Source organism: Dermacentor albipictus, chromosome 1 (genome assembly GCF_038994185.2).
Source record: "Dermacentor albipictus isolate Rhodes 1998 colony chromosome 1, USDA_Dalb.pri_finalv2, whole genome shotgun sequence".
Lineage (NCBI taxonomy): Eukaryota > Metazoa > Arthropoda > Arachnida > Ixodida > Ixodidae > Dermacentor > Dermacentor albipictus.
This window is the reverse complement of record NC_091821.1, coordinates 346,203,190-346,225,803: the sequence shown is the minus strand read 5'-3', so window position 1 is coordinate 346,225,803 and position 22,614 is coordinate 346,203,190. Positions and strand designations below refer to the sequence as shown.

Sequence of the window (22,614 nt, the reverse complement as noted above, 5' to 3'; positions counted from 1 at the left end):
GCCCTCCCAACCTACGTCTCCGGCGGTCAGCGGCCCGATTTGACTCGCACCATATTGGCCTTGTCTGATAGGCTTTGATTCGTCCTCCGGCGCAACCGCTAACCAATCTTTTGCTTCCTTTTCATTCAGAGTTCGCCATATCGTATTACCGTAATCGCTGTGCGGCGCCAAATGGACGCTCAGATTGTCGTATTAACCTCGCCCGCGTTTAGTTCTGCACGAAGCTTATGGCTGGGCTGCAGTGTTGTGACTACACCTGTCTCGCGGCCGGTGCAGCAGCTTCCTCGGCCGGCGTCGTCCGAGGTCCCGTGCGACGGCGGCCCCCTAGTCTTCCTGCAGGTTCCCCTGCGAACCCATGCCGGTCAGGCTCTCGTAGAAGGTGCCCGATCGCGGCAGGGCCGTCTGGGCCGCCGCGCCGCTGGCCATGTCGAACATGCGGTGGAAGCAGCTTTCGGACTTGGGCCTCGGTATCGTGGTGCCCCCTCCGCTGCGGTGGACCCCCAGGAGGTTGCTGTACTTCCTCCGGTTGCCGCCCTGCGCGCGGCCGCCCCCCTTGGCGTCGCCGCTGTCGCCGCCGTCCACGTCTTCGTCCTCCTCCTCGTCGTCGTTGTGGGCTGCCTGGGCGGATCGGAGCAGGGCGGTGACTGTGCTGAGGTCGACGCGCAGGTCTTCACGCTGGCACACGATGTCCGGGTTCTTGCCGATCTTGTTGAGCCGCTCGGCGGCGATGGACTCCATGGTCCGTCGCATCACAGGGTACACGTCCAGCACGGCGTTGAAGTGTTCCACGGACAGGGAGAAGAGGTTGCAGTAGGTCTCGGCCCGAACGCTGGCCACGCGCCGGGCGTTGGTCAGCAGGCAAATCTCTGCGAGCACGCGCCACACACGCGCTGGTGAGGGAGCAATCGCGGAGTGGCGCCGAGCTTCGAGAATCGTCTGCTGCGTACACGTCTGGAGGCGTATCTCCCTCCCAGAAGCTGACCGAACCCACTGCTCCTTCGCTTCGCTGATCCGAGAAACGCCGGCGTGCTCAGTGTGACATGGTTTACGGCGAAGCGTCCGTTTGTAGCAACCCTCTCTGCCTGCTTGACAGCTGCCCCGATCGCCTATACTATGCACTAGCTTTTCTTGATCTTGTAAGTGACACAGTCCAAGATTACGATTGTTCCATCAGTACTTGCCATACTTTTATAGCTTCGTCTGGGCATGTCTGGCGTATACGTACACTAGAGCTGACATTAGATTTAGTTTCAGAAACTGATCGTGTTTAAGAGCTCTTTCGCATTTTCCGCGTCTTCCTACGCCCTGTTAGGCTTCAGCGGTTGCATCAGTTTCCCAAGTTTCCTAACTGTGATGTTGCCAGTGCCTTAGTGCCTGTTCTATTCTGGCGAAGCGCGAGTAGGTTTTGTCGCGCGCGGAAGTGGTACACTTCCACATATTTTGCTGCTTTGGCACATGCATTATATCATCAGAAGCACTTACATAGAGTCATGTGAATTACGTAGTCATTACAAATGTCTTTACTAACGGTAGCTCATTGTGGTAGGTACGTGAAAACTGCCTCGTTATCCTCTCTGGGGACCATTTCTATAAGTTCTTCCGCGTCTGTCCTTCAAGTTCTCTTATTTCGGAATATCTTTAACAAGCAAAACTGTTATCTGTCACGTCGTCAACTGATGGCGGTTCATTCAAATGTTCAAATTTCGTTCCGCGTTAACCGCGCGTTCTTGCTGTGGGGGTACACGAACGGCGCCAGGCAGATTCGTCCACGTGCACGAGGTGATATGCATACCGGCGCTCAAGCATGGCAGCGATATACAGTAATGATATTTCTCTTACGGAACGAGCACTCTAGGAAGTGGAGTAAGTATACGGCTCACCTCCAAAGTACGACCCGTCGGAGAGGCTGGTGGCCACCTCTCCATTGCTCATCACAATGTCCACGATGCCTTCCTGGATGAAGTACATCTTGGTCCCGAGTGTCCCCTCCTTGATGATGATATCGCCTGGCTGGAAGACCTCGTACTTGAGTTTGGTCACGACGTCGTTGACGAAGTTTGGGTCCGCGTTCGCAAAGAACGGCACCGACGCCACGAGCGACCGGCAGTTGTAATTGATTACGTCCTGCAAAATGGCATGAGTCTGTACAGATCTCGGCTCTCTATGCAAACAACGAGGCTGTGTCTTGGCTCGTTGGCAAACGTTGGTCCTGGCCTTAATGCTTGCTTCTTGTGATGCGAATGTTTTCAACGTGCACTTATATTTAACGGGTGCCATGACCGACAAATATGGCGTAAGTGTATGCTACAGACTTTGGAGTAACACTTATTCTTAGCTGAATGACAATGTGACGAAGTATTTTTAGCAGAAGCTTTTGAAGCCTGAACGTCCAGATGCTTAATGCGTACAAGGTAATGCATATGCTCCAACTGCAAGATGTTACAACTAGGTCCTCGTCCTTGCTTGCGATTACTGGTCAAGGCAGGCATTTTTTTTTTCTGTCACGAAGGAATCTTCATAGCATGCGAACACTTCAACTGTCCATACTGGACGTGACATGGCTAGGTTCCATTTTTATATTCCTGGCATGATACTTTTACGATGAGTTGCCGTTTTCACATTTTCGACATCATGCGACGACTTCGTTACAACGCTATCATGCTAACGCTCACCTCTCTTAGCCGCTCGGAGAGCTCCCCGAGTATAGCTTCTTCGTCGAAGAATTTCCCTTGGTACCGGTGCTCGAAGTAGTCGGTGATTCCTTGTCGTAAGTCTCTTGGAAGCTTTCGGTAAGCCATGTACTCTTCAACTTGTTTTAACTGCGCACCAAAGACGGGATAGTCAGAGGACAGAGGGTACACCATTGTCGCTCAAAGCATGGTGTACACGCGGTGTAGCAATGCGTGTAAAAATTCCCAGACCGGGCCGCAATTGGTGGGAAGGGGGGTGGGAGGTAATTTAGGAGGAAGTTATAGCACAACTAGCAAACATATGAAATTTCATGGTGAAGCAAATGACTGCTTCGACTAAGCGCCTTGTTCATCAAAAGTGAAAGACGGATTCAAGCAATTTAAAGGGCAACAAGACAAATATACAAATAGTTTATCTTGTGTTCTGAAAGTACAGAACAAAGGGGGTGAGAAAAAAAAAAGCTGCTCATTTGGCAGCTTGAAAAGCTCTCAACCCCCGAGTTGGGCGAGTTGCATCATGATACAAAATAAAGTAAAGCAGGGCAAAAAAGACAGACAAGATATAAGAGCACAAGCGCTCACTAACAACTCACGTATTTCAGGGGAACGTGAAAGGAGAGTTGATGGTCTGCACATGCGTGAACACAAACGCCACATGGAGTACTCAAAATAAAACAAAAATAAAAAAAAGGAAAGAGAAAAAAAGTAGCCGTTTCTTTATCAAAACTAAGGACATTGTCAATTTAGGCCTTTCGAGACAGGTGTGTCACTAACGCAATCGTCACCCGTCTGCTTGACGAAGAACAGTGCCCCCTGCTTCTACCCAATATCTTTATTTCGGCAAGCCTTGAGCCGCCCTTGCAGCTTCCGCAATGCGCGGGCAGATGCGCCAGAGAACATGCCGTGTTACTAAAGAACAGGGAACATGCGCCACTGCCCGCGCACTGAGAAAACTGCAAGTGCGTGCCGTCATTCGGTGAAATAACGATATTGGGCAGAAGCAACAAAACGCTGAGGCACGTGATATGTTGGAGGCTTCCTTCGTCAAGCAGACGAGTGACACCTGTGTCAACTTGAGGAAGGGCGAGAGCAGGTTGCTGGAAAGGCTAGATTGACAAGGTCCTTAGTTCTGATAAAGAAGTGGTCCAGTTTTTATTTTTTTATTTTTCATTTTAAGCAACACTGGTGGAGTTTGTTGTCGCGCGTGTGCAGGCCATCAACTTTCCTTTCACCTTTTCCCCAAATATGATAGTTAGTGAGCGCTTGCGCTGCTCTGTCTTGCCAGTGAATTTTTTTTGCGATCTTTTTTGAACTTTGTTCAGAAGTATCAAAATAACGAAAAACATGGAGACACTCGGCTATTTAATTTTTTAAATGTAAGTGCTGGTTGTTGATTATGCATTATCTTTTCGGTGATTAGCGGCTGTACGCGTTGCTCCACATGCGGGCCGAAAAGTCGAATGTCCAGTTCTGGATTCACTGCCGGATTTGTGGCGGGTCGACGCATCATTTCCGTCGACCACGCCGTCGATGAGTGGACGGCCCTTACCTTTTCTCGGTACTGCCGTCGCGAAGAGTCCAGCGACTGTATGAGGTTGGTCGTGTGTCCGAGGAATAGTGCGTAGCAGGTGGCCCCGCTGATCATGCTGAGCAGCGTGAGCCACATATCCGTGAGGCTCTGGGGCGGGAAGCGGCCGTAGCCTATGCACAGCATGTGGGACATGGCCTTGAACAGGGCCCACGAGTACTGCTCGAACCAGTACTTCGTCTGCGGCGACAAGGGCGCACGGAAAGTACATGAGGTCACGGGACGAGCATTCGGGATCTTCTATACCCGCCGACGTATACATGATGGAACAGCAAGTGAAAACGCTTGCAACAACCTTATAAAAAATTAAATTATGGGGTTTTGCGTGCCAATACCACTTTCTGATTATGAGGCACGCAGTAGTGGCGGACTCCGGAAATTTAGACCACCTGAGGTTCTTTAACGCGCACCTAAATCTAGGTACACGGGTGTTTTCTCCTCCAGAAAAATGCGGCCGCCGTGGCCGGGATTTGATCCCGCGACCTCGTGCTCTGCAGCCTAACACCATAGCCACTGAGAAACTACGGCGTGTAACAACCTCATAGAACGACGAAACATGCAACACTCTTTTTTTTTTCATGTGTATGCGCATTGCATGGCTAGCCTGCTTTAAAAGCACCCGCTTATTCGAGCTGCGTGACTCAGGTATTTGTGGCTGACCCCTGTTTGACGTGACGTGTTTGACGTATACAGCCGCTACTCAGACGATGCAAAATTAAGGACGCCTTGCATTTCATTTTGTAATGTTTTCTTTCGTTTCATGCGTTCCGGGGCGCTCTAGCGTAAAACCATTCCAAACTTTTCTATTCCAATTCTGCAATCTGCCCTCCACGATTGGTCAAACATTTACGGGTCACCCCGACATCGCCTGTCTGTCACGCGACGACACGAAAACCGCGACAGTTCCCCATCTGATATGACGTGTACTCGCTGATTATGCATGAATATACCAAACAAAAGAAAAATACTTTTTTTCTGATTCGATGCGTTTTTGACGTTAGCACTCTGCAATTGGTCAAAAGTTTTCGGGCTGCACCCACTTCACCTGTCTGTAACGCGACGTGACAAAACCGCGAAAACTCGCCGCGTCAATGTGACGTGTGCGCGTTAAAGATGTATTAATATGCCGAACAAAACTGACTTTCTTCCTGAATAGTCGGAGACTGCCCCGTTCCGAAAGGAATAGAAGATGGCTGCCCGCTCGATCGCTCAGGCACTGACTACTCGCACCTGCTGGAGAGCACATATTTATTTGCGTATAATAAAACTTTTTGTGTGGCAATATAATGTTATCGAGCCCTTTCGGCACTTATGCGACATCGCTATGCCAACTTTTAAGATCGGTTTTAGCGGCATTGTTAGCCTTCCGTTGCACGCCGCCGCGATTTTCGACCAGCCATCGTAAGCTAAGTAAGGGGAAATGGACCAATTGCAGACACCAGCAACACCCTCCTCATCCGGTTATCTATTTTTCACTGGGCATGGCTCGGCCCCATCGAAACCCTCCCCACTTGAGCGTGCTCCTCGCCTCCTGTGAGCCAATTAGATAAAAAAAAAATATGCTCAACATAGACAATGTTATTCGTTTTTAAAGGAAACAAAAATGGCCTCCTATAAACGAGGACAGCGTTTGACTGAACTGTTCAGACAACGCTGCGGGTCACCGCCCGATGCTTGCGTCGGCGGTTACGTAAATTTGACGTCAGGAGGTCGCAATAAAACAGATTGGGATTGTTTTACATAGGGCCCATGTTTCATGTCAAGTACACTGAATAAAAAAGTTAATGTGGAGTCAACGTGAATGTTCACTGAGCACTATTTTTTACCACCTTTGTCTTTAATGGCATCTGTCCTCAACAGTGCCCTGTGCAAATAAAGAAATACTTATGTGTAAGTTCTTTTGATCGTCTTCTTGAGTCTACGAAAGAAGGCTGTAGAAATTTCCTGACACCTTGTGGCTAGCTCAGCATGACCCATGTCGCTATTGCGCCGAACAAACGCGAACTAATAAATTATCAGCCCTTCAATTCTCTGTCACTGGGCTCACCTCAAGTTCGTTGATGGCGACCCAGGAATTGGAAGGAAACCCCTGCAGCATGGGGACGAGAAACTGAAGGCACCCGCTCCAGTGACCAATAAGAAGCATCATGCAGATCAGGTTGAAGATTTTCATAAACACGCTCGCCATATTCAGGAACTGCAACCAGAAAAGGAGGAAAGGAAACGGGAGAGAGATAAAGGAGGGAGGAAAGAAACAAGTATAGAGACTGGCGTTGTGGTACAAGTCAGCTAGGCACAGAGAAGGACAAACCCTGTTTCTGCTTTAAGTCCCGCACCACACTGTGAGACGGCACAGAGCCGCACCGATAGCCGTTGGACTAATATTTGGTCTTTTATATCTATTTTCCTACACAGTGGACTGGGAACATGTTAGGGCGGTGTCATAGGTAGATGTGCTTCTCAGCGGCTGAAGAAAGAGATATTAATAACTGTAATTTGTTCGGGTTGTTCTTACTCCATCTTTCGGAAGTATAGAGTCATAAAACAAACAAAAGGCGAAATGAGATTTTGAGAGCGAACATTTTGTCAGGCGTCTTACCTCGTTGAGAGTTTGTTTCTATACTTACCTACTGAAAAAGAAGTTATCTGTGCTTTGTCGTTGTAGATCTTAGGGGTATAATTTTTCAGAGGCGACTGCTTTTATAACATCTCATAAACTTTGGATTTTTCAAGGGCCAGACTAGATTTTATCTCTAGTTCCCCATGTGAATGGTGCAGCTTACTAACGGCGCCAAACAGACGGTAAATAAATAAACAAATAAATGAAACTACGACGGGCTCTGGCCGTGCAATCCAAACTCGCGTTTCCATTTTTTCCAGCGCCCGGCTTATTTACTACTGTTCCCTGTCCTGTATATTTAGCGCGTTTAATGCGTTCCGCCGTTCCAGCAACGAATTCGCTCATCTTTCAGCATTAACTGCGCAACTGAGGTTTTGCAACAGCTTGAAACTGTAATGTGTTACGTTGCGGAGCCATCAGTATTATAGTGAATAACGCAGGTCAGGATCGTTAAATTAAAGCAACCGTGCGGAAGAACAGCCTCTGAGACCACAGTTAAAGCTGAGGTGTGCACATTCTCGATTTCTCCTTCGATATTTGAAACGCTGGCGAATCGTCTCACATTCGGCCAGGTTTTCGGCCGGAATTTAATTCACACATTTTGCACATTCTCTCATCCTTGACCCAACAGCACCTCATCCATAAGTATAGAGAGCTTTGTCGAGCCGACGTAAATTCCGAGTTTCGCATGGGCTGGATTGACGATGTAGCAATTGTGATGCCCCGAGCACAAAACGAAGTGGAGGTGCCGACTCTCTCGGGAACGAGTCGCCGTGATTTGGACATTTCAGGCCAAAACCACATATCACGCATAGTTTCAATGAGGATACGCAAAAGTACGGGTAAGTTACAAATCTTTGTTTGGAGAAACGGCGCCTCAATATGCGCAGTATAGCTCTGATCCATTCCAGACTATAGTCCCTGTTACGTAGTACAGATTCCTAGTACCGAAGAGAAGACCGACGGCCCCACTTTGTATGATGCCACCTCGCTGTCTCAAAAGCCGCTGAACGATGTCGCTTGAACCACTAGGTTTCTGTTAGACGACGTGCCTCGCGGGCGGCCCGTGTGCGCATGCCTTAGTCGCATTCTTCCTCTTTGACCTTGCAGTGGGAACAAGTGACGAAACAGTTGTCTAACGCGCAAACAGAGAAGGAAACACTTCCTGGTATCCTGGGCCGAAGCGCATGGCGCGTCCGACATCGACGACCGTCTGGAAAGGAATCGGTGGCCTGTTACAGCTGGATAGCTCTACTTAGTAGGTAGTGGTACATATACAACGACAAGCGTATGCAGCTTAGACAAACTAACAGCGCCTGTCCTGAGAAACGTTCCAGTCGATCTCGTTGTCTGCTTGCGCATTGATCTGGGACGAGTTTACCGACCGGCAAGCTGCGTTAGCGGCTCCGCTCTTCCGCTAAGCGTCAGCTGCTACTGGAAGCTCGCATTGCAAGTAATGGCATTCGCGAGCGTAAGCCAGCCGCTGTGCATTCGTCTGTATCCGGCTGCGCGAACGGAGCTAGAAGCCCGTGTATCAGGGCTTTTGTTCTTCTTTATGTCTGTGCCACGCGCGCCCGCTGCTTTGCTGTGACACCAGCGAATAAGCGTGTTCTTGGTGCCAACATGACCAACAATATATTAAATAAAGAAGTTCCAACTGACCACATATTTTTTGGGTGTCATTTTAAACATGCATTTAAAATTGAGAATCGACAGTTGACTCGATCTTGTATTCCTGTATTCCGAAACATGTGGCAGAACATCTGTGGTTTAGAAGAACTTGTTGTTGGGCGAGTTGGTACATATTAGCGAACATTTAACTGCGCGAACAAACGGACCACAGAGACAGCACGGGACAAGGACGGGCGCAGTGGGCACATGGGACAAGGACTGCGCCCGTCCTTGTCCCATGCTGTCTCTGTGGTCCGTTTGTTCGCGCAGTTAAACAATGTTGGCAGAACATCATTCGAGGTTAGCTGGCACACTGACGGTAATATTGTGCAGTTGCCTTACACTAAGGACAGATGTGGAAGGGAACAAAGACACACATTCATGAAAGGATCGTAAATTCGTGAATAAGTGTGTTTGTGAAAATTTATTCCGCTTCTGTCTTGTCTAAACTGTGCAACTGCGCAGGATGAACTTATGTATTGCCAGAAAACCGAACCTCTCACGACTCTGCAACAAATAGTACAGGCCCAATAGTAACAGCATGCCCATATCTGCAATACATTCTCCAGCGCATATCGTTATATATTAGCGCATGCGTTTTTAGAGATACATTAGCAAGCTCCATGCCGAGGAAATTTTGCCCGACTGCTGTCGCTTACTGTAGGTCCTTGTATATGTCACTTATTTGTAGTGAAAAGCGTGTAGCCTAAAGTATTATATCGCACAATTACTGTCAGCGCGGACGACAACATGCTCACACGAATCTGTGAAGTGAAGCCACTGAAGGCCCGATTTACAAGATTCGCATGACCTAATTACGCATCTTTTGTCTTTTTCACATGGCGCCACAGCGGAAGTGTTGAAAAGACTATCGTCATAGCTATTTAGTGAAATGCGGTAACTTGTGTCTGTATGAGTAGACGAAATGATCCTCGAAAATGCCACTTGTTATGATCCGTTCGAGGAACCTGACACTGACGGCAACCACTTAAGTGATTAAACGACCAGAAAAGGGCCGTCAGACCCTGTGCATAAGTTAGTTGCACGTGCTTCATTCGTCTTCGGCCAGGTATACTTCTTAGGTAACACGAAATGCTGGTGGAAATTCGGCATAGATGCTCTTCCAAGGCCTGGCCTCCTGCCAAGCGTACTTACAAGTACTTCGCGTTTAAGCTCACGCTACGTTAATAAAGCATTTTGGTACCCTATTCGAATACGCACACTTTCTGCTAACTGCAATATCTCGAACTTTACGCCAGGAGAGGGTTCCTTCCAGGGCTGTAGTTTTTGCTCATTCCTTTTAAGCCGTATATTAGATTAAAGGGTACCGTAGAACCTTGCGTATTCAATGCACGAGTAGCGTTTGTCTCCCGACTGTTGCCGTGAAAGAGCCCTCTCGCTTCAGCGGCAAGCGTTAAGATCAGATGCGGCACGCAGCGATAGCCGGCTGACATATAAAGCAGCGACAAAGAGCTTTCCGCAAGCGCGCTGCAAGCAGCAGCGACGGCAGCACTAGCACATTCTGCAGTAGCACGCACAGAGACAGGACACAGCATTGGCTTTGGCTGCGAACGGCGTTGGCAGCGGCAGCTCTAGCGGCAGCCAGCGGCCGTATATGCCGTCACTGTCAGGCAGAGAGAGGACGGCATCGCCACGGGCACGGAGTGGCACAAGACGAGGAGGACCGGAAGCAAGCGCCGCAGCACTGACCTGGATGGCACAGCCCTCTCCACAACTTTTCAACATACAGGTCGAGAGCCCCGAACTGTTGGATAGCGTCGCCAAGCTATGCATCTGCAAGGGGGGAAGCAAGGAAGCAACCCGACATGTAGGCACCGGCGACAGTAGGGCATCGAATGTCGTGTCACCTGCCCCGCTTCGCCTCACAAGTGGCGGGTGTTTTTTGAGGATGGGCGTGGCGTTTTCGAGAGGTCAACGCGGTGTTGTCTCGGTGGTGTCTACGGGGTCGCATTCGAGGAGTCTGATCCTGCGGAGGTTGGGGAGGGGGACGGGGGACCATTCTTTATCTTCAGGACCAAGCAGTAACCGAAACACGGATGGTCTCAGTGCGGAGGATACGTGGTAAGGAAGAGTGACAAAACGAAGAGTACTACGAAAGACTACGTTATTCGAATCGCTCCCATGCGACGTAGATTTGTGAGCGTTGTCAGATAGTGGATGATTACTCGTTGCCTTTGTGTAGACTTCACGATGTGTTGAGTGTGGCTGTAGGAGCATTCGGGCCCCTCAACTGTGCCTCTTGAGGACGGCGAGGACTGGACGGAATCCTGCTGAAGCGTCTTTTCCGCGCACAGCCAAGAAGTGAAAATAAGGTTGTACTGTCTTCCAAAATGCACTTTTGTGGGTTTACGTATAAATATGCGTGAGGAAAAACGCTAAAGCACAAAACGTGAGTGATTCGTCATTTTTGCAATTTGCAAAACGCACGTTATTGTCGGTCATCATTCCAGTTGAATTATCGTTCGCTAATCACGGTAGTGTCATTTGCAGCACCCCCTTAGGTATAAGAGTCACGTAAATGTGGAGAATTAAGATGCCTACAAGAATTTTGAGTCACAGATGGAATATTATCTTTTTTTCTATCCTGTTTCCTGAACAAAATGCTTTTCCAGTGCATTAATCAGTCACAATTTAAAGCATCGATAGTGTTGGAGCATTGTGGCAGCTGGTATTATAAAAGACAAACGTGATTTCTGTATGGAGAGGTAGAGACAGTACTTTCTCTTCCTGTTCTACGGAGCGAACCAAACCAAAACGCACTTCATTGATAAGGTAATTTATCTATTGTATGCTTTATACCATTGCTAAACACCCTGGACCATTATTTATTGCTCATATCAGGAAAGATTTTTCTGTACTGGCATAAAATGGATCTTTAGGTGCCATTCTTGTATCTCGCAAAGAATTTGGATAAAGTTCGACAATGTCATGGTACATTTTCTTGTTACATATTATATTTCTTGTCACTACCATTTTCTTCAAGTTAGTCAATTTTCAGCTCGTATTTGTGCGACAAAAGATGTCGTAATGTGTTTCAACTAATCGCGAACTTTGATAATCTCTGCACGGCCTCGGCACGGCCTACTCATAGTGAGGAAGTACCAAAAGCTCACACTGCTAGATAACGGTGATAACGAAAAAAAAAATATCATAGCTTGGTTTACAATGACTTTTTGTAGAGACGCTAAAGTCATGGGTTGGTGGAGTTTCTATGTTCAATATTATTTTTATAGTCAATAATAGAAACTTCAATATTATTTGTGGTCAGCTTCTGTATGTTTCAAAGTAACTGTTTCATAAATGTGAAGACAGTCATGCACATACAGAAGAAAGAATGGTATTATTACAAAATGACAAACAAAGACGAGGCAAGACACCATGCAGCAGTCATACGTTCATTCTCACAACCATGCAATTGTGGTTCAACTACTGTTTCGAAAGGCACTTACCAGTGCGAAAAACGAAGCACTTTATAGTTTCAATGTTCAGCGTTCGCCTCATAAAAGGTGATGTCTTTTCTGACACATCTTTCCTGTTCGACTGTTCGAACGACATTAAACGACACCAACACCAACATTAAATGTAGATATTGCGTGGAACCGCGTGTGGTTCTGCGGCATTATTTCATTGACCACAGAAAACAGGCCAACTTTGACACGCAATGTGTGTAGTCAACAAATCTACCGAGTTGACCGTTTGGCTAATGGGAGCTTTCCTTTAAAACATTTAACATTACCAGTTACGTAATTTTCGTTCAAAATTCAGCCCCTTCTTGAGATAAGTTTTCGGAAAATAGAAGGAAAACAAGCCATATTCTTGGCGGATTATATCAACATTTATGAAGGAGACGCCATCATTTCATGACACTTCCAAGGTTTTAGGTCTGCCACTAGGCTCTGGCAGTTTGTAGATTTCTGTTTCTTATCAACCAACCTCCCGGCTATTGATACACGGAGCTTGTGTGGCGTTTTGCATCACCTGAAATAAGTTCCGCGCAAACTGAAAAAAATCTGATCAATCGCGGAGATAACTGATCCGCATCAACCTGCGAAACATGCGATGCGGCGCCCACTCGCTCACTGCAGCGCCGATTTTAGCTTCCACAACAAAATTTTCTCTAGATTGACCTGCGGATATTGCCGTACTTGTAGAACAAACGGGCTAAGTTGGGTTCCGTTCTTTGGAGGTTAGCCTGTAGGTTACTCCGCATTTCAGCGTTCACGCTGTCTTGATAACTGAGGTGCCTTCGCTGCTGTATAATTAATGTTGAGAACACGTTGATTAGCTGCTAATAGTAGAGCCTTAGCGCAGATGCGCACACTAGTTTCTTATATCATGGCGCTACACTTTGACGCCCTCGTCAGAAATGTGGCATCCTATACCCACGTGGTCACGTCATCGTCAGAGTGTGACATACGTTTAACTTTTCACAGTGGCATGCTAAAGCCACCGAGAGAGGAAAACAAAGCTTTCCTGCGCTGTGAAAGGCACAATGTATGAACACCCCGTTTACACTTCCCGTCCTCCGCGATGGAAAGCGACCCACCATAACACACAGCCCGTCACATAGCTGGTCTGAGAGAAGAAAAAGGAAAACTGCCTCGTTGTTTCGTCAGCTACGCGCGTGGGAGAGGAGACAAAATTGCATACGGCATTTACGAATGTCATGCGATGCGGCAGTAAGGGTTGACATGCCGTGCACAAGGAGAAGGGTTACCAACAAACGTGCCGGTATTGGGTTTTCGAAATAGAGGGCAACGTGCGTGTGAACGAGGCACGAGGCGTTTGCTCTGTGTGTCCACAACAACCGTTCAATACACAGAACACTTGACTCCTGTTCTTCAACACGAACACATATGGGAGCAGATATATATATATATATATATATATATATATATATATATATATATATATATATATATATATATATATATATATATATATATATATATATATATATATATATATATATATATATATATATATATATATATATATATATATATATAGGACACCTATACACACATACACATAGCAATGTGCACGATTATTAGCAATTGCGCTTTTTCGCTTGTTTCCTTAGTGTAGGAGCTTATTTAACCCCGAATCATTCCGTTTCTTTCTGGAATTGTGAACGCAGTGCCTGAAAGAAACGTTCTGTTGGTATCTACCACGTTAAACGCATAATCATTCTATATAATATTTAGTCTTTTTTTTTGTCGATTCGTAATGAGGACCTTGGCTTGGGCGATGTTTTTTCATATAGTTGGTGCCAACAGAGCAGTGCTACTATAGGACTGATAGGACGAAGAAATGTGTTCTCCTGATTCTGTTACAGTTGCGCTGCGTTCACATCATCTGTGCTTAAGCTCTGTGTTCTTTAACTTAGGAGACGTATCCAAAATAGTATCTACAAAGCTGTGATTTTTATCATTCAATGCTTCTGCAAAAATGATGTCGCCATGATATTCAGCATGTTATAAGGTTTGTAAAGCGGCTGGAGGTTTCCTCACATTGCATCATCGATATTTTGAGAAAGCTTCCAGCGCAAGTGCTAGTAACCGATAATTTAGTTTAATCACAGGATGGATGTTCTCATTTAGAATGTATACCAACCAACGGTAATTTCTTCATGCAATTTACACACAACAATTTGTCGCCTTGTCACCCCGAGCGTGCACTTCGCTTTACGCGCATGTTTTCTCGTTTGCTTGGTTTCTCGCTTTACAGCTGGAAAGTTGATGCAGCGAGCACATGTCTCACTGTGCTTTGCATGTTTTGCTCGTTTTAAAATAAAGTTATGGAAGTATTGATTTCCTCTGAGAATTTTTCTTATATTCTGCTTGAAACGCCACACTGAAGGGGCAAAATTTGTAAACGAGTGGTTTCTTTTCTCAGCGACACTGTGGACTGCAAAGCTGGATCACTGTACCTGTAGTATACAGCTGCTGTATTGTTGCATTAAAGTGCCTGTCAAGGAACAATGACACGGAGAACCCGCACTATGCAGGTAAGTTACAGCTGCTGAAAATTTTTATTTCAGAATGAAGGTATCTTGACTAGACTGAACCTTGCGCTCATCGCGATCACTTGAATTACGTCACCAGTCGAAGTCAAAGCGAAGTTTCGAGGATTACTCCGAAGCGAATGAATCGCCGTACAGCAGCCTTAGATTTGCGCACGTTTTCCCGCAGTTACCGTGCCTACTACTGTTGCCCAGGTCGCCTCAAACACAGAAAGTCTCTGAGAGCATCGCTCTGTACTCGTGGTCGCCGAATCAGCTTTCCAGCTCTCCGTCGCTTTCGTTATTTCTACCACAACAGCTGAGAAATACACAAACACAGCACTCAAGCAAGAACAAATACAACGTGACACTTTCACAAAAGGGGAAACACACGTCACATCACGAGCATCCGTACGAGTTATTGATTTCAGACGTGGAAACACGTTGCGAACAACAGGAAGACGAAACAACACTCACAAGGTTTGCAACTTTTCTTCTACAACCAACATAGTTTTTCGAAACGTGCAACACAACAAGTTTTAATAAATTCTTGAGTACATTTCCACTACTTAAAGAAGCAGCGCCGTGCTTGAGAACGCGATTAACGCGTTAAGCTTAAAAAAAAAAAAACATGGCGTTAAAGCCATGCGCGCAGCGTTTGCTTCTTTACCGTGATATAGTGCCAGAAGCTGCACTGCAGCTGCAGTCTTTGTTATTTCGATGACATATTTAATGTCGGCCGCTTTTAAGCCATTCTGATTTACTTGTATTAGAACAATACAGTAAGCTCCTATTCTGATTTTCACACCCTTGACGTGCAGGGCGCGTCAAGGATGCACGGTTATTGTGGATATTTATTTGACTTGATACAATAAGTGGCTTCACAATAGCATGGTTGGTATTCATCACTATATTGTCTACTTGATGAAAGGAACACGTGAAACGAGGGCAACAGCGAGCAGCTTCATTCCAGCCGCTGTCGAGTGTACTGAATCTAGCACAGTACAGCGCAGCGAGGCAGAAAGCGAGCAATGTAAAAGCTTCTACATTTCCAACGCATGCGTGCAGTTGTTGAAGAAGCAGGCAGCAATGTATAATTTCATTTCGTCCACCAACACCGTGACTTGCCACGTCGGCACAAGTTATAAGTGCTTCGAGCACTTCATTATGCAAGTGAATGAATGTTTAATATCCGGGAATTGGTTTGTTTAAACGGCGGCAGTCAAATGTCATTATTGCACAAAAACTGGGCAGTTTTCTTTTCCTTTTGCAATATTCCTGTTTTCTGATCTAAAATGGAAGCGGATTTATTACACTTGTTATGTAGTTTCTTGTAATCCGTGTAACAAATTGCAAGTATGCTGTTTCTTGGTACAGTAATAAACATTTCAATTCAGTTGATGTCTTTGTTAAACGAGCGCAAACGGTACAGGCTGATATAAACGAACCGGTGACAGATGGTTGTTGGAGTGTTGTTGAAGACTTGTTGTTTCTAAAAGCATGGACTGATGGTACAAAGGTCGTCACTTGCCTTCATTGAGAAGCGGTTGCCTCAGGTAACTGTCGAAACGTGTCAGTAGTTCTGCGCGATCTTGTCACGAAATATAAGCTTATATTGTGAAGAGAAGAGCTGCTAAAAGAGCCCTATCTTATACTGATTAAACGCAATGGTACCGAAATTGAATATTCCTTGACGGCTTCACAGCTGCCTGATTTCCTTACTGAGATTCACTTCTCATATATAAACCGCGGAACCAAAATAAGCACAAGAAAGTTAACCGTTTTGCTCGTAACAGATGCGTCAACTTAACCGAATGCGTATGTTTGTCTGTACTAAATACAAATTAGCAGTATGGTACTGAATAGTAGTGATCTCTTTCAGCTTTATTAGTAGTGTAAAGTGCGACATGGAACCCAAAGGAAAAGTATGAATATTAAACCAATGACTGAAGAAAAACTCGAAACAACGCTCGTTGCAACAACCATGTGAAATCGAAACGTACCTACCATTACTGTAGAATTTCATGCATATATATACATACATACATACATACATACATACATACATACATACATACATACACACACACACACACACACACACACACACATATATATATATATATATATATATATATATATATATATATATATATATATATATATATATATATATATATATATATATATATATATATATATATATATATATATATATAAATTTGTGATATGTACAACGAATGATGCCTCATCCGCGCAATATGAAAATCATATATTCTTTATTTTTGTACTTGTTATACCAAGTATTGATCACCAGGACCATTTTTATTTTCTAGTGTACCATTCGCTTTGCTTCTCACGGTAAGTCACTCAGAACTGCACCTTACAACCAGGACCAGTCACCTTGCCGGCAACTTTCTCGCAGAAATGGTGCTATGCTTGCGATCACAGTACAGTGCTACCATTGTGACCTTTACGTTTTCACAAATGTATGCTTTTTACGGAGTGTGAATCCTTTTTACAACACCTGCATTTTTTCAGATTGCGGAAACCCTCCGGCAACAATTTAGCAGCAGCTTTTGCCGTATAGGAAGACAATTTTTTTACTGTGTAGAAAAGAAAGAAAAAAATTATCAGCTCATTGTATGAAGTCCTACCCGAAACGGTGCTAATGGAACGTAACGGGATGCGTAACTAACAAGAGGCTGTTCTTATCGAAGCAGAGTGAGCATATATACAGACGCATCTTTCGAGCTTCCAATTTTCAACACACTCCGTTGCAGACCAGGGATATTAGCCAGGAGAGGCATAACCTAGCGATTGCGCGACCTCTGCGCTTGCGCAGAACGCTTCCAGTGTCGTCTGTTTGGAAGAGAGCCTGTAAAAAAACGACATTTCGGGTCCGGAAGCAGCTGCCTCTCAACAGCCACCGCGCTCTCATTATTCATTCCTGACGCGAGAAGCCCGACGGCTGCGCCAAGTACCGAGGAACACGGCGATGTGCAGAAAAGGGGCACACTTACGTAGACCTCTTCCCATTGGCTGACGTATCGGACGAGCCTCGACAGCCTGAGTAGCCTGAGGAGGCTGAGCATCTTGGCGAAACGCAGTATGCGCAGAGCGCGACCTGCGTGCAACAGCTGGAAGCTGTCGCTGTAGTCCTGGATGAAGATGAGGAATATGTAGTCGAGAGGGATCGAGCTGATGAGGTCCAGGAAGAACCAGGTGCGGATGTAGTGGTGCGCGATCAGCTTGGGATCCAGGATCACCTGCTCGGAGTTGTCCTGGTGCATGATTCCTGCGCACCGGCCCGGTTTACACAGCAACGGATCAGTTAGTGCGCGGAGAAACGCTGGCGCTTGCCGTCAGTGTATGTACGGGAAGCTAGATTCGAAGTATGCAGACCACTGTGGGCGCTGGTGCATTTTGCCTCCTCCTCTAATATCTTCTGCACTGATAACACGTGTATGAATGAAAATAAGAAAAATAAACAATTTCTTTTTATCAGTCGGCGCTTTATTTCTGATTCAGCGTGCTGTATGCGTACTTAGTAATCTATTACAGTAACAGAATATTGAATCTTACTCAAGGCTCAATGGTACGCTGAATTCTTAAGAAGTAAACTATTGGTTAATGGCCAAGTTTCATACTCTATCAGAGAGGTGCTAGGGACAGCCCTGATCGAAAATCCTCTAAAGGTGCGCTTGGGACAAAGAAACTTTAGTCACGAGGCGTAACTGGATTCACGTAGCTGAAACACAGATCACTGAAACACTGAAAGGAGCGGCACCGGTGTCGCGGCCTCAAACACAAGCTTCGTTCGTCTCAGCCGGGCAGAAATGCGTGTATACGTGCTCTTTGCAATGTACAAATAACAATAAAGAAATAGCTTGGCAGCAACTTATCAATATTCGAAAGAAGGACATTGCGGTGCCCTCAGTTGTGCGGAAACGCGATTCGACGGTTTTGCGCGTCGATAACCTTGGAAGAAACGCGTTTCAGTGCTTCATCGGAAATTTCGACAGCTCGGTCGAAAAAAACAAAGAAACAAACTGTGCGGCAATGCGAATGCGTGCACGTGTGACAGTCCCACGACGGCGAAGGCCGACTTACCCGTTCGGAAGTTGACGACGATGTCGAGCAGGAAGATGGTGTCCGAGAGGCAGTTGAAGGCTATCCACCGGATCGACAGGTCGTCGTTGAAGAACGAGATTGCCACTGGTAGGACGATGAGGTTCGCCACCAGGAGCAGTAACATGCACAGGTCCCAGTAAAACCTGCGACGACAGGCGCCCGCGTCAGCGCTTCGCGTCGGCAGGTCGCCGCGAACTGCGGGTGATTGGTCCCTATCCCGTCACCGCGACGTTTTCGACACTTCCGAGCTCGCAGCTTTCAACAAATTACTGCACAATGTAATTCTGTAACAGCGATAACACTACGACAAACAGGAAACTTGAGATAGGTTGTATATTGCAGAAGGCCTCAGGACGGATTAGTTAAAATACACTTCTTACGCTTTTTTGGTATCCCTTTCTGTGTCTTTTGATTCAGGTCTCAATGTACTACAATAATTGACCATGGTCTTGATGGAACGCTACCTAAACCATGAAGCAAACAGACATTTGTTGTGAATAATCTTACTCGTATGCTGGCACAGGTGTCCTTAAGCTGTTTATGCTGCTCGCTTTCATTCTTGAAAGGGAAAACTGTCGTGCCCCAAACTCGTAGATATTTTCCCGTTCATGAACACTCTTCAACCTTGCTGGCTTCCGCATAACTAATTTGCCATATTCACTTTCGAAAGTTCTGTTCATTGTTCATGATTAGGTCTTTCTTGCCGCCCGCAAGTGGCGGAAGCTTCCGAAGTCTGTGTCTCTCTAATGTAGTCTTTGTGCCGCCTTCTTAACGTGTTGCGCAGCAAAGCATGGTATACAAGCAGAAAAGCCCACTTACAAGGTACCGCGTGTGTGGTACTCAAAATCTGCCGCTCACTGAAAATATAAAGCACTGCGATTCGGCCTCCTTCCTTTCCCTTCCCCATATGTGGTCACCTCTCACTGTGTGTGACTGAGTGAGTGAGTGAGTGAGTGAGTGAGTGAGTGAGTGAGTGAGTGAGTGAGTGAGTGAGTGAGTGAAACAACTTTATTTTGTCCACTATAGACGCAAGCAAACTCCACGCCACCTGGCTAGGCCCACTCGGGAACCATCAGGTGGAACCTGACGGCCCTGTCGCGAGCCCTCTGGACTGCCAAAATTTGAGAGGTCTGATCTCACTGTGTAATAAATTTTCTTGGTTCATCATAGGACAAACAACGAGGAAAACAATGCGATTGCATCCTAAGTTTGACGGTTAGTACAGTCTGCGTGAACCATGTGCTGCTGATACGAACACAGTCGGAAAATGCGTGCCGGTGGGAATGGTTGCTCCTATAATTAAGAAAGCAAGGTTGGTCGTTAGAGCACAGCTTCTCAAAACGAGATCATTTTTTTTAGGCATTGGAACTCTATCTGCCGCATTACTAAGCTGCGGCCGGTACTTTGCTTTAATCGACGTCGCACCCATTTGCTGGGTCTTTAGCAGAGCTCCTCAGCCACGTTTACGACCTCACGCACCGTTTATCCTCCGCGATCTGCCTGAATGTCGCGCCAAACAGTTTGTTAAACTCGGGGATAGCATTATGGATTCTTTTTCTTTCATAGGTTGAACATCTGGCGGTCGAGCACAATGAGTCAAAAGCAGAAGAAAAAAACAAAACAAGACATTGAACGTCATATTTGCGTATTCATGCGTATTCAAATGTAGCGCGAGATGAACTTTAATAAAAAAAAAAGAAACTCGTATTATACTTATGGACCTACAGTAAGTAAATTGTGAAATTATTAGCGTATTGCAAATTGGGCAGACGAATTCACTGACACTCCGCTTCCCCCACGCTATTTGCTGCTTTGAGGGAAATCTTCCGCAAGTAAGAAAAAAAAAAGAGCATTCATATTTTTTGAGGAAATGCATGTCAATGCAGTTATCTTTAAACATCTCTTGGGATGCGCTCAAACTGACATCAGAGAGAGAGAGAGAGAGAGAGAGAGAGAGAGAGAGAGAAGCATAAGGGAAAGGTAGGGAGGTTAACCAGGCTGAGTCCAGTATGACGTCAGTGCTGCCATATCCTCGAGGCGCCACGCGTTGCTTATGTTCTTTGCATTGCTTGCAACGTGATGAATACTGAGGAGTACTATATAAGAGCGGTGAGATGGCAAGTGGGAGAAGTATCTCGTGCGCGAGCTTACCACTCTTGCGGCACATATAAGCCCGCCATCATTCCAGATTCTCACTGCAAAGCTGAGTTCTGGACGAGTTAGTGCATGGTCAACTAAGATGAAAACCGGATAAAGAAACGCATAAGTAAGAAACTCGCGTCCTGTGCTCTCCTTGTCTTGTGTGTGTGCGTTTCTTTCGCCATTGTCATCTTAGTTGATCAGATTCTCGCGACATCGCAGGTGGATGCAATGAAAAGGCATCGTGCCGTTCCCTTAATTGACTTTCTGTGCCGCGTACATGTACTCAGTATGACCCGCTTTTAATTAAGGGAAACACCTAACTACTGATAAAGGCAGCATATCTGTAACGCTTTTCCAAATTTGTCGAAAAAAAAAAAACCCCGGCCGATACGACGCAAAACTCTAGCGGACCTGACACCTATATATATGCGCAACGCACGGTCAACTCCACGCCTTCACGTAATATATCCGTAGTAATAAATTGCGGAATGCTAACCGAGTGTTTCTTTTAAGACTGGGCTGGTGTTGTAACCTTTTGAAGACGGGGTCGTTGCTAAGGCTCGGTAATCTCGCCGCTTCACGGGCGTCTCATATCTCTTCACTTAAACCGAAACGCTGGTCTTGCGACTTTGGTCGCCGGCGCTGAGGAAACGTCAAGCAGGAAAATCTCTCGTGTGATAAAAAAATAAATAATAAATACGAAGAAAGAATAATCTAAGGACATCGTCGGCTTTTCCTGTCCGGAATGAGGGAGGGGAGGGTGAGGGAAGGGCGGGGGAGGGGTCCCTTGGGACGAAATCGACACCCTAATATGAGGGCAATTTTCGGCTCGTAAATTTTAAAAGGGCGGCGCCGTTTCTCTTCCCGCTTTTTGTTTTTGTCTTTCTTCCACTCCATCGTTAGCATATCAGAACTCCCAAACGCGCTCCTTTTCTTCCTCTTTTTTTTTGAAGGCGCTTCTTTTTCTTCGTATCTTCTGCACTCGTAAAATTGATTGATTGTTCTGCTCTATTTTTCCTTCTTCCTTTCTATAGACATACACATGAGCGTATGCTGAACGATGCGCATACCCAGATACGAAACAGTTCCATCCGGGAGAGAAAAATTCTCTTTTCGGGAGAAACATATCGATAAAACAGACTTGCTCCATTTCTAAATGCGTTTCCGAAGTGTATCTGCTCTTTATTCAGCTTCCTATCTATCTTTTTAAGTGCTTGTTTTGAACTCGTTTACCAGTCGCAACGGCTCCGACGACCGGCTTTGCCACATTCAGAGCTCCTATACGGGCGGCATTGCAGTTCGCTGTGACCCTCGCGAGCTTCGCTTGTCTATAACGAATACGCCGCAGCTTCGCGATGGGGCCTAAAGCAGTGGTGGTGATGGGGTTATGGTGATGGGCCGTAACTGGCGCACTGCAGGCTTTTCATCGTTATAATCACGAACAGTCTATCTCAAGCCCAAGTGTAGGACAAAGGCGTCTCCAAGAGACCTCTAATTACCGAGGGCTGTCTTGCGCCAACAGAATACATGCCATGCATGCGAACTTTATAATCTTGCAGTCCCATCCAATTATCTGCCGTCTTGATAAGTGTGACGTTAAGAGGTACATAGAAACGGCATTGCTAAAATTTGGGATGGATAGATGAGATTCTGGTGGGGAGATTAAGGGGAATGAGTGTAGTTAGGCGCGTCATGTACTTAATGCGTGGAAGAGATAACGACTTGGCTATTAGACAACAGATGG

The 22,614-nt window shown here is 46.1% G+C and overlaps 1 protein-coding gene across 2 annotated transcripts in view; it reads right to left on the bottom strand.

Moving 5' to 3' along the window:
* Positions 1-315: 315 nt before the first annotated feature.
* The window catches only part of LOC135915571 (potassium/sodium hyperpolarization-activated cyclic nucleotide-gated channel 3-like), a 452,750-nt gene continuing 430,451 nt past the window's right edge, over positions 316-22,614 (bottom strand). For both annotated transcript variants that reach the window (XM_065448715.1, XM_065448783.1), the window contains exons 5-11: positions 18,708-18,871; positions 17,618-17,892; positions 6,326-6,475; positions 4,240-4,458; positions 2,673-2,819; positions 1,881-2,124; positions 316-866 (exon numbers count right to left, since the gene is read on the bottom strand). In XM_065448715.1, coding sequence (XP_065304787.1) covers positions 325-866; positions 1,881-2,124; positions 2,673-2,819; positions 4,240-4,458; positions 6,326-6,475; positions 17,618-17,892; positions 18,708-18,871 — 1,741 coding nt within the window. In that variant the 3' untranslated portion in view covers positions 316-324. The remainder of the gene's footprint in view (positions 867-1,880; positions 2,125-2,672; positions 2,820-4,239; positions 4,459-6,325; positions 6,476-17,617; positions 17,893-18,707; positions 18,872-22,614) is intronic.